This window comes from Ochotona princeps, chromosome 18, assembly GCF_030435755.1.
Source record: "Ochotona princeps isolate mOchPri1 chromosome 18, mOchPri1.hap1, whole genome shotgun sequence".
Classification (NCBI taxonomy): Eukaryota; Metazoa; Chordata; class Mammalia; order Lagomorpha; family Ochotonidae; genus Ochotona; species Ochotona princeps.
This window is the reverse complement of record NC_080849.1, coordinates 22,046,100-22,057,023: the sequence shown is the minus strand read 5'-3', so window position 1 is coordinate 22,057,023 and position 10,924 is coordinate 22,046,100. Positions and strand designations below refer to the sequence as shown.

General features: G+C 48.2%; 1 protein-coding gene across 1 annotated transcript; it reads right to left on the bottom strand.

Moving 5' to 3' along the window:
* Positions 1-1,708: 1,708 nt before the first annotated feature.
* ATP5F1A (ATP synthase F1 subunit alpha) lies at positions 1,709-10,119 on the bottom strand. Its single transcript, XM_004579526.4, has 12 exons — positions 9,975-10,119; positions 8,538-8,616; positions 7,515-7,684; positions 6,166-6,339; positions 5,907-6,073; positions 5,567-5,715; positions 5,189-5,340; positions 4,853-5,077; positions 3,372-3,479; positions 3,106-3,250; positions 2,082-2,232; positions 1,709-1,930 (listed from the first exon to the last, which is right to left on the bottom strand). Exons 1-12 carry the CDS (start codon positions 10,032-10,034, stop codon positions 1,849-1,851), a joined length of 1,662 nt encoding a protein of 553 aa, XP_004579583.1. The 5' UTR covers positions 10,035-10,119; the 3' UTR covers positions 1,709-1,848.
* Between the last annotated feature and the right edge of the window lie 805 nt (positions 10,120-10,924).

The following is a 10,924-nucleotide window of genomic DNA, read 5'->3' as shown; positions in this document are numbered from 1 at the left end:
AGGGGCTAGCACTGTGAGCTGCCACATGCCAACACCAGCATGCGAGATGAGTGCCAGTCAGCTGTTCCACTCGCGAGTTCCCCACCTGGGAAAGCAGCGAGAAACATCCCAAGGGCTTGAGCTTCTTGGCTTCCACTGGGCCCAGTCCAGGTCAAATCATTGAAGGAGTTAATCCCCAGACGCAGGGAGCTCTCTTCTTCTCATTCTCTACGCCTTCTGAACAATCCTCAAAAATAAAAATGTAGAAGGGTCACCACGGTGGCATGGCCAGCCAATCCTCAGCCTGCAGTGCCAGTATTCCATAAGAGAATCAGCTTAACTATCAGCTGCTCTACTTCTGATCCAGCTCCCTGCTAAAGTGCCTAGGAAAGCAGCAGGGAATGGCCCAAGGCCTTGGCTCCCTTTGCACAAGAGAGAGCTGGAAAAAGCTCCCGGCTCCTGGCTCCAGTTACTACAGCCAGCAGAAGAATCTTCTATAACTCTCCCAAATATTTTTTAAAGTAGGAAAAAATTATAAAATTACCACTTTACAACTGCAGTGTTTATAACTGTTCTAGGGAGGTCAACAAGTAATCATTTAGTGAGAGGTCCTTGGCCAACCAGGACAGTCAGCTTCAAAGTAACCTTTCAATTACAAAAAAGAAAAATCCTTTCAGATACTGGGCCCTGCTGGGTCTCTCCCTTGCCAGGAGCATTCATCTACACAGGGTTATTCTATCTACTAGGTATCCACATTTCACTTTAGGCAGAACCTATACTTCCAAAATGCTGGGGCGCTAGACTAATTACTTACAAACTCTGTGACCTACACAATCTGGGGACTGCACCAGTCCCAGAACTGGTTAGATCCTTTCTGTTGCAAGACACAAAACTCAACTCGAATCCATTTATACTGAAAGGAGTCATTAGCTCACCTACCTCAAAGGCCCTGTCCCCCAGTAGTTTCCTGCACTGGGATTCAGGGCTGCCCCAGGTCACCAGCACCTGTGTGCTTCTCTGCCTGTGGGTCCCACAGTGGCTGCGCCACCTTCCTCCTCAGGCTCCACATGGCAGCTCTAGGAACTCACTCTCCAGAAATGGAACCTTGCCCTGGGATACGAGCCACACCTGAGTCCAGCACTGTCATGCCACATCTCTTCAGGGCCAGGGGTACAGGACCTGCTGCTTGGCTTCAGTCCAGGACACAGCAACCAGAAGCACACGGACTGAGCAGGGCCAGGAGGGCCTCCCAGGTGAAACGCAGAATCTTTTCACCAAAAGAATACAGGGCTGGTGGGTGGCAAAAATAACCCATGCCCACTATACTCCCTGCATTTCCAGATTATACCTAATGCCAACACAGCTTCATTTTCGTCTACTGCCCCTATTTTGTAAACCTGTACACTGTGTTACTATGCCGAACACCAGGCAGCTCACATTCCATATAGGAATGCCTGGGTAGTGGTGATTGTTCAAGTTCACCCAAGTGGGGAAACCCAGATTAGATGTCTGGCCCCTAGCTCTGGTCTGGCTCAGCCCCACGTGGGCATCTGGGGAGTGAAGCAGTGGGTTGAGTATTTCTGTCTCTGCCCTTCAAGTACTGCAGACTCCTGCCAACAGCGCAACCTTGAATTAAGTGGCCCTTCCCAATGCTCAAGTCAAACAGCTTTAGAAGCGCATTTACCCATCTTTCAACATAACTTAAGTTGTTATAAACAACACAAGAGAATTCACTACGCCACATGGTATCTTTATTCTCAACGTGATTTCTGTACATGAGGAGGAGAGCAATCCATTTACAAATGGAATTAATTTTACTAGAAGAACCAATAATAAAACCAAACCAGTATTTGATGTGAATCCAGGAGTTTAAGCTTCAAATCCAGCCAAGAAATTTGTTACAATCTCCTTCAGCTTGGCATCCGATTCCTCTGAGATCTTCCCATCAGCTCTATTTGGAGATAAAAGCAGATCATGAGTTCTGACCGAAAGAAAATATCACAGCTAGCCCAGCTACAGACACAGAAACAACAAACGAAAAACAAAACACATCCCCAAAGTGAACTGTCTGTGGACAAAGAGGCCATCGCCTGTGTCCATACCTGATATTGCCCAACAGGGCCTGGTGCTGGCTGACAACATGCGACAAGAAAGCATTCTCAAATTTCGTGATCTTGCTGGGCTCCAATTTATCAAGATACCCCCTCACACCCGCGTAGATAACAGCCACCTGCTCTTCAATGGCCATGGGAGCTGGGCAAAGGAGAGTCAAGTAAGCTGCACGTCCACCATGTCACCACAATCACCACATTTGGAAAAACTGACTTTTCCCTCCGATCGTTACCATGATCCCATAACCACCCACTTTCACATCCTGGGCGCTCCAGAACTCTACTGGACACTCCTTCCCACCTCATTCCCACAAAAAGGAAGTGTAAATGCAGTATATTCATATTAGAATGTTTAAGCATTTGATTATAAATAACTAACATTTTTGGCAAAAAATTCATTTAAATCATCCAAATGCAAGAGTCATATAAAGGGTAGGGGATTCGGCCCGGCAGCGTGGCCTAGCGGCTAAAGTCCTCACCTTGAACATGCCCCAGGATCCCATCTGGGCGCCGGTTCTAATCCCGGCAGCTCCACTTCCCATCCAGCTCCCTGCTTGTGGCCTGGGAAAGCAGTCGAGGATGGCCCAAAGCTTTGGGACCCTCCACCTATGTGGGAGACCCGGAAGAGGTTCCTGGTTCCCGGCATCGGATTGGCGCGCACCCGCCCGTTGCGGCTCACTTGGGGAGTGAAACATCGGATGGAAGATCTTCCTCTCTGTCTCTCCTCCTCTCTGTATATCTGGCTTTCCAATAATAATAATAAATCTTAAAAAAAAAATAAATAAAGTGTAGGGGATCTTGGGAGTTTTTATTTCCTAAAAGCAAGGTTACCTATGTAATAAATCTTCCAGCTATTAGATTCCTAACATCCATACTCACCACCCTACTTTCATTTCAGTAAAGTGCATTTGAAAGGGTCACAGCCCATGGTACGGCCTGAGCTACGGAACGAAGCTTTACAGGCCGAGGACAGCCAACCCACAAAGGAACTTGATCACACCAACAGAGAACTCACAATACTGTCCTTGCTTCAGCAGCTCTGTCAGACGCACTCCGCGGCTCAGGAGCTGCTGCGTGGCAGCATCCAGGTCAGAACCAAACTGCGCAAAAGCTGCGACCTCACGATACTGCGCCAGTTCCAGCTTCATGGTGCCGGCCACCTGAAACGTGGAGGACCGTGGGATTCTCACTCTGTGACACACAGCACCATTCACACACAGCTGAGAGATCAAGGCTGTAGTCCCACGCTACCCAGCTCCCTGTCAAAGGATCTATAATCACCTGCTTCATGGCCCTGGTTTGGGCAGCAGATCCGACACGGGACACAGACAAACCCACATTAATGGCAGGGCGGATGCCTTTGTAGAACAATTCTGTTTCCAAGAAGATCTGCAATGTGAATACATGCGATAGTAAGTTTAACGCAAATTCGTTTCCAATGTAAGTCACTATATCAAAAACTGAATAAAGAACTATAAGTATCTTCTAATGATAATCACCCAAATCTTTTTTGTCCACAAAACGCAAAGAAAAAAAAAGATTTAGAGAGAGCTCTGAACAGCTGTCTCCTCAAACAGCAGTGGATGGGCCAAAGGAGAGAACCAGGTCTCCCACACAGTAAGAAACCCATCACCACTGCGCCCTAGGATTTCCACTGTCAGCAGCCAAGACTGGGCATCAACGTGAGGTGCCACTATGTGGGACATGGCGTTTCAGCCAGCGGACTGCAGGTACTGCTCCTTAAGAACCATTTTAACTTGATGGGCAGAAAGACAGAGTTCCTTTAAATCTATACAACTCAACCAGCCCATATACCCTGGCTAACATTAGCACTTATATTATGAATTGAGGAAAAATAGGTTAACACTGCAATACATGCAAGTGAATATGACTTCTCACATATGCGTCAAAATTATCTAGAATAGTAGTGAGTATAAACCTACATAGAACGAAACATGAAATGCTAACTGGGTAACAGGTATGTGGGGGGGGGGCTCATTATTTATTTCTTCTTTTATATACATGTGAAATTTCCCACTAGACAGGCAAGTGGTTGGCACAATAGTTAAGCCACCACTCGGCACGCTTGCATCCTGGAGTACTTGAGTCCAAGCCCAGCTTCCCATAATGCACACCATGGGACACAGCACTACTTGGGTCCTTGCCACAACGCTGGAACCCTGGATTATGCTCCTGGCTTCAGCACGACCAGGCACAAATGAAAATAAATGAAAAGTAACTAGTTTGGGGCCTGGTGCAGTGACTCAGCGGCTGAGTCCTCATCTTACATACATCCCATCTGGGTGCCAATTGCGTCCTGGCTGCTTCATTTCCCATCCAGCTCCGTTTGTGGTCTTGGAAAGCAGGTGAGGATGGCCCAAAACCTAGGGACCCTGCACCCAAGAAGGAAACCCATAAGAAGCTCCTGGCCCCTGGCTTCGGATCGGCTCAGCTCCGGATGAGGCAGCCACTTAGGGAGTGAACCAGAAGATGGAGAATCTTCCTCTCTGTCTCTCCTTTTCTCTGTATATCTGACTTTGCAAAAAAAGTAAAAAAAAAATCTCCAGGCTCCTGGCCTTGATCCAATCCAGCTCTGGCCATTGCAGCCATTTGAGAACGAACTTTGGATAGATCTGTCCCTCTAATTCTGCCTTTCAACTAAAAACTAATGAGAAGTATCTGACAAATCTGCACATAATCACAAGTCTCAACCAATTCCCAGAAACAATTTCTTTTTTACATTTTAACCACTGAAGTAATACCTGTCCATCAGTGATGGAGATGACATTAGTTGGAATGTAAGCAGACACATCCCCAGCCTGTGTCTCTATGACTGGCAAGGCAGTCAAGGAGCCACCACCAAAAGAATCGTTCATTTTGGCTGCTCTCTCCAGCAGCCGGGAGTGCAGGTAGAAGACGTCACCCGGATAGGCCTCACGACCAGGGGGCCGGCGCAGCAACAGCGACATCTGGCGGTAAGCGACAGCCTGTGGCACAGGACAGTGTTGTCAAATTCACCTGCTACATGTAAGCCGCTTTTGTCAATTACAACTGCAGCTGAAACATGCAAACTACAAAGCATCTATTTTTTTTTTTACCTGTTTGGATAAGTCATCATAGATGATCAAAGCATGCTTGCCATTGTCTCTGAAGTACTCTCCCATAGAACAGCCAGAGTAGGGAGCCAGGTACTGAAGTGGGGCAGCATCAGACGCAGTGGCCGACACCACAATGGTGTACTTCATGGCATCTGAAGAGAAAATGAATTTTAGAAGGTCATCAACATCGTGTTTTCAAATGTGAGATTACTATGATAAATAAAAGTGTTATTTTAAGCGTTAAAAAAACTTACTAAGAATTAAGTAGTCAAATAGTTTCCACTTTAAACAAACCAACAAACCCTTTTCCGTTTTGCAGTGCTTGCTGACCGAGAAAGCTCAGCTTTCATTAAGGTGACCTTGTCAGACGACGGATACCTGCATCGGTGAGCCTCTTCACCAGCTGGGCAACGGTGGACCTCTTCTGGCCAATAGCCACGTAGATGCAGTACAGTTTCTTCTTCTCATCAGAACCGTCATTGAAACGCTTCTGGTTAATAATTGTGTCGATAGCAATGGACGTTTTCCTGTCAAGAGAAAGTATCCAGAAATCTTACTAGTTTACAGGATTTATCAACTAAAACTTCACTATTAATCCTCCTTTCAAATGCTATAGCCCCAATTACAGCCAGTGTTGTTTACCATTCGCACATTAAACAGTAATCTTGCCAAAGAGCCAATTTCAGTTACAATTTTCTAATATGTGTTGAGTTTTTACCCAGTCTGTCTGTCACCAATAATCAGCTCACGCTGGCCACGACCAATTGGCACCAAGCTGTCCACGGCCTTAATGCCAGTCTGCATTGGTTCCCGCACAGAGATCCGAGGAATGATTCCAGGGGCTTTCAAGCCCACTCGCCTGCGAGTCTTGGAGCCAATTGGACCCTGCCCAGAGGACAAGAAAACAGCACCCTTAGAAACTCCAGCTTTTGTGTGCGTTGGGAGATGTGCCCACACCCACTCACCATCACGCCTACCTTTCCATCGATGGCATTTCCAAGGGCATCGACCACACGACCCAACAGCTCCTCACCAACCGGAACATCCACGATGGCTCCCGTCCTCTTCACAATGTCTCCTTCTTTAATGAGCTTATCATTTCCAAACACCACAACACCAACATTGTCAGGCTCCAAGTTCAGAGACATACCCTGGACGAAAGAAAACCAAACATCCACCAGGCTGGAGAGGCACTCGCCCTCGGACAGCAAGACATGCCAGGAAACAGGGCAACACACCATCTTTCTCATCAGGTCTCCCCTAGAGCAGTTTTCCAACAACCAACCTCCTTTCATTAAGACTGTTAATAATAAAAAGCTAATTTAAATTCACCTATTTGAAAGGTAAAGCAAAGGACAGAAACAGGGAGGGAGAAAGACTCTTTCATCTACTGGTGCATTCCCCACATGCCCACCACAGCCAGCACTGGGCCAGCCAAAGCCAGGATTCCACTACTGCAGCTGGGTCTTCCCACATCAACTGTGGAGGCCCAAGCACTTGAGCAGAACATCCTGCCTCCCAGGATGCATCAGTGGGAAGCTGGATCGGATGTGGAGCAGCAAGACTTTTTTTCCTTACAGAGATTTTTTTTTTTATTAGAAGGTCAGATATAGAGAGAGGAGGAGAGACAAAGGAAGATCTTCCATCTGCCGATTCACTACCCAAGCAGCCGCGATGGCCACGACAGCCAGAGCTGCACTGATCCAAAGCCAGGAGCCAAGAGCCTCTTCTGGGTCTCCCACACAGGTGCAATGCTCTGGGCCCTCCTCGACTGCTTTCCCAGGCCACAAGCAGCGAGCAGGATAGACAGTGGAGCTGCCGAGATTAGAACCGGCGCCCATATGGAACCCCAACGCGTGCAAGGCAAGGACTTTAGCCACTAGACTACTGCGCCAAGCCCAGTAAATCTTTTTTAAAGTGACTTTCAACTACCTACCAGAAATGAAATTAATTGAAGTGATCAAATATTTTCGTGTAAGATAACGCGAAGAGGAAAAAAAAAACAGATTTTGAACTGCTGTAATTTTGGTAAGGTTTACAAATTACTTCTTAACCAGTTCCTAGAGTACAGCCAACCTGCCTAATGAAAATCTTTTAGTTTCTCCTTTTATAATCCATGATACAGTCAAGGAGGAAGAGAAAAAAAAAAAAAAAAACCAAATTATATGATCTTGATCTACAAATGATCTTGACCGTAAACGATAGTCAAAAAAAAAAAAAAAAAATTGAGACAAAGTCTTAAAAAGTCTGGTATGATCTTGATCTGTAAATGCTATAACAGAGAAGCACTAACACTAGAACATCCAAATCTCATTTCAGAATTTACCTTTAAGCCAGAAGAGAACTCCACCATCTCTTCTGCTTGGACATTCCTGAGCCCATGTACGCGGGCAATACCATCACCAATACTTAAGACACGCCCAGTCTCCTCAAGGTCAACGGAGGTATCAGCTCCAAGAATTCGCTCTTCAAGAATAGAGGACATTTCAGCAGTGCCTGTGAAAAGAGAGACAGGTCAGTTCAAAATGAGCAGAATGTCTTTCCAGTATCTGCTGTCTGCGGGGTCACAACCCCTCGGGTTCCACCTGGCAGTGCCATGGTTCACATCCCAGCTCCACTCCTTTTCATAGCAGGTGATGGTTTCAATCTCCCAACCCACAGCCACCTTCCTGTGCTCACCCCCCTACTCCTCCACGATGTGCGCCACAGACAGGCTCGGACTATCAGATGTAAAGTAGCAGCTGCTGCCTATGAAAAAAAACTGCTGACAGAACCACTTGCTTTTTCCCTAATAGCTCTTAGGTGAGGGGGAAAAATAAATCTTTCGGGGTGCCTGCGCAGGAACACGGCAAGCTGATCCTCTACCTGCAGTGTTGGCATGTCATAGGGAAGCCCCTTAGTGGGTCACCTGCTCCCTTCCCACTCAGCTCCCTACATATGGCCTGGGAAAGCAGCAAAGGATGGCTCAAGTCCTTGGGACCCTGCACAAGCATGGGAAACCCAAAAGGAGCTGCAGGCTTCTTTCAGCTGTCTGGGGAGTGACCTAGCAGATGGATGGAGGATCTCTGTGCTTCTCCTCTCTGTAAATCTGCCTTTCAAATGAAAACAAAACTTTTTAAAAATAAATCTTATCTAAATTAGAAACAATATTTTGCTTTGATCCAAGGGGCATTTTTAAAAGTCATGCCAATATCAAAAACAAAAACAATATAAATGTTGCAACAGTTCGATAAAAGAACCAACCAAGCTCTCTAGTAACTGAAAATAAAAGGAAACCTCCCCAGCTCCCCGGAAGTGCCCTGACCAGGTAGTGGTCACGTAGTCAGGGGGTGCACACTGAGGAACTCACCAGTCTTCTGGAGCCGTGTGTTGGAGGCGTGCAGGTTCCTGGCTGCGATGAACGATGAGCCCAGGGCATTTTTGGAGACCTATTGAAAGGTTATGCTTAAAGCTCCGGTCTTGGATCCGCACAAAGGCAGACCTGCTTTGAGTACACTACTGGTTAAGCTAAGCAGCCGATTTAAAACACTCTTGCTGAAAATCTGAAGACCATTATGTGGGGGTAATCTCTTTTCGCATATGTGAAAGTGCACTGTGCAGTTCTTAGTGCACAACACAGAGCTGCTGTCTATTTTAAGAAATAGTTATCATCGAAGTTTCTTCTCTTCATTCAGATCCAGTTACTCTGAGGTTAATGCCACCCGTGTTGCAAAAATTCTCAATAACGTGAAAGGTTTCTTACTGAAAGGGTAAACGCTAACATTTAGGTTAGGGTGGAAATGTAGGCACGCGGGCTTTAGTTCAGGGCCTTCAACCGCTGAACCCCGCAACAGCCTGGTTCTCCTTCCGCCAAGCTGCCTGGCTGTGACTGGGATTGGTTCCACTCTCCTGTACAGCAGCCGGGTAAAAACTGCTAAGAATGCCTTTTCTGCCAAGCACCCTCGTGTTCAAGCAGCAAAACAGCCGTTATGTTTCCTTCACCTGTCAATTACGAGCTATTTTCAAGACAAATTTAGCAAATGCAAACGCATTTACATGGATCTACACGATATGTTCGCATTAGCAAGAGAGATGAGCCTTATAGGAATTTTTTTTCGCCCAACCTTACATGGTATGTTACTTAAATTTTCCATCACTAATATGTCCTCAAAACCCCAGCCGGACAACCCAAGGGCGACAGCTTTGGAAGTGTCACAGCACCGCCCAGAGGAGCGACATCGGCCACATGAAATGACTCTCCGCGTGCCGGGGCTGTTTTCACCACCGTTCCAGTACGCTACACTAGATCGCCTGCTTTAGTTGTCAAAAAAAACACCTGCCTCGACTCCGTGGCTCGGGACTGACCTCCCAGCACAGGTGAGACGCCGGGACCTGCTGACCTTCGCCCAATGTCAGCCGCCCTGGCTCGCTTCAACCACAGCAGACAGCAAGTCCACTGACCTTGAGCGGGGCCGAGCCCCCGCACTGCACAAGCAGGCCCTGCAGCGCCCCGGCCAGCCCTGACCTTCACCTGAGGCCCCTTCCCCGGCCGCCCGAGCCCGAGGCCATGCCCGACACCCGCCTCCAGGGCACGGGCTCCCTTGCCCCTCTCGGCACGGCTCCGCTGGCGGGGCCGGGTCTCGGGGCTCCTCCGCACCCCGGTCGGCCCAGCCCCAGCAGCCACGGGAGCAAGATGGCGGCGCCCGCCACAGCCCCTCGCCCTCCCTGCAGAACGAGCCCCGGGACGTCGCAGCCTGCACGCCGCAACCCCGCCGAGCCGCCTCCCCGGCCGGCCCCTGGTGCTCACCAGCCCGGCCCGCCGTGGGAGGGCGCGGGCCACGGCCGCGGCTACGCGAACAGACAGCATCTTGGCAGCTCCTCCTCGGGTGGCTCCTCCGCAGCCGCAGCCTCCGACTGACTGGGACAAAATGGCTGTGCAGCTAGGAAGGTCAAGGCGGCCTGCCCAACTGACCCGGAAGGACAGCCCTCCGCGCTTCACCACCGGACGCGAATCCAGTCTAGGTGTTTGGATTTGATTTTATTCGTTGTTAAGTATTATTTTTCAGTTTAAACCTTACAATGAATGATTAGACCTTTGCCAGCTTTCTGCAAAATTGGTTACATATATATTTCAGTCTTTCCGGTCGACCTTGATGGTGCCCTGGCGACCACGTGATTAGCGACTGGTGCTAGGCGACGTGGGCGTCACCCCTGGGTGCTGACTGGCCCTTGAGGGGTTCGGAGTGTTGGCGACGTTAGAGATTGTGCTGTAGCAACGGTCAACAGTATAGGGGACAGCCACCTGCACGCCGGCCGAGTTATCCTTAGGGGACAGCCACCCCACCGGTCGCTGACCCCACGCCAGTTCTGAATTTCTGACACCCACAGAGTTCTCCTTAACCTGATACACACCCAAGTTAGAGAATAACAGCCCCTTCAATTATAATTCAAAAAGATCTGTGTGTGAATCTGACCAGGTTGTCAGGGAGTCTGAATGTTTGCCAGTCCAATGGAGAATGATCCAGAATTAGATTTCACTCCAGACCAGACTAGGGCTTGAATTGTCCTCAGCTGGCTATTATTTTTACAACATGGGGGACTCTTGCTTTTTCTTGTGGAGTCCTTTCTATACCTACTAAAAAATATGTGAGGAGGATTCTTTCTCCCCACACAATTTTTACAACAGTTGAGATTTTTGTCATATGCACTGTGTGTGAATGTGTGTGTGTATGTGTGTGTAGGAGAGAGACAGACTCT

What these genes read in the sequence shown, in the direction of transcription:
- ATP5F1A (XM_004579526.4), bottom strand. Translation starts at nt 10,034, where the DNA reads ATGCTGTCTGTTCGCGTAGCCGCGGCCGTGGCCCGCGCCCTCCCACGG. An exon ending in AGTTCTCTTCTGGCTTAAAG is followed by an intron (nt 6,340 to 7,514) that starts GTAAATTCTGAA and finishes TCTTTCGTCCAG; the next exon opens with GGTATGTCTCTGAACTTGGA. An exon ending in TCTCCATCACTGATGGACAG is followed by an intron (nt 3,480 to 4,852) that starts GTATTACTTCAG and finishes TTCACATTGCAG; the next exon opens with ATCTTCTTGGAAACAGAATT.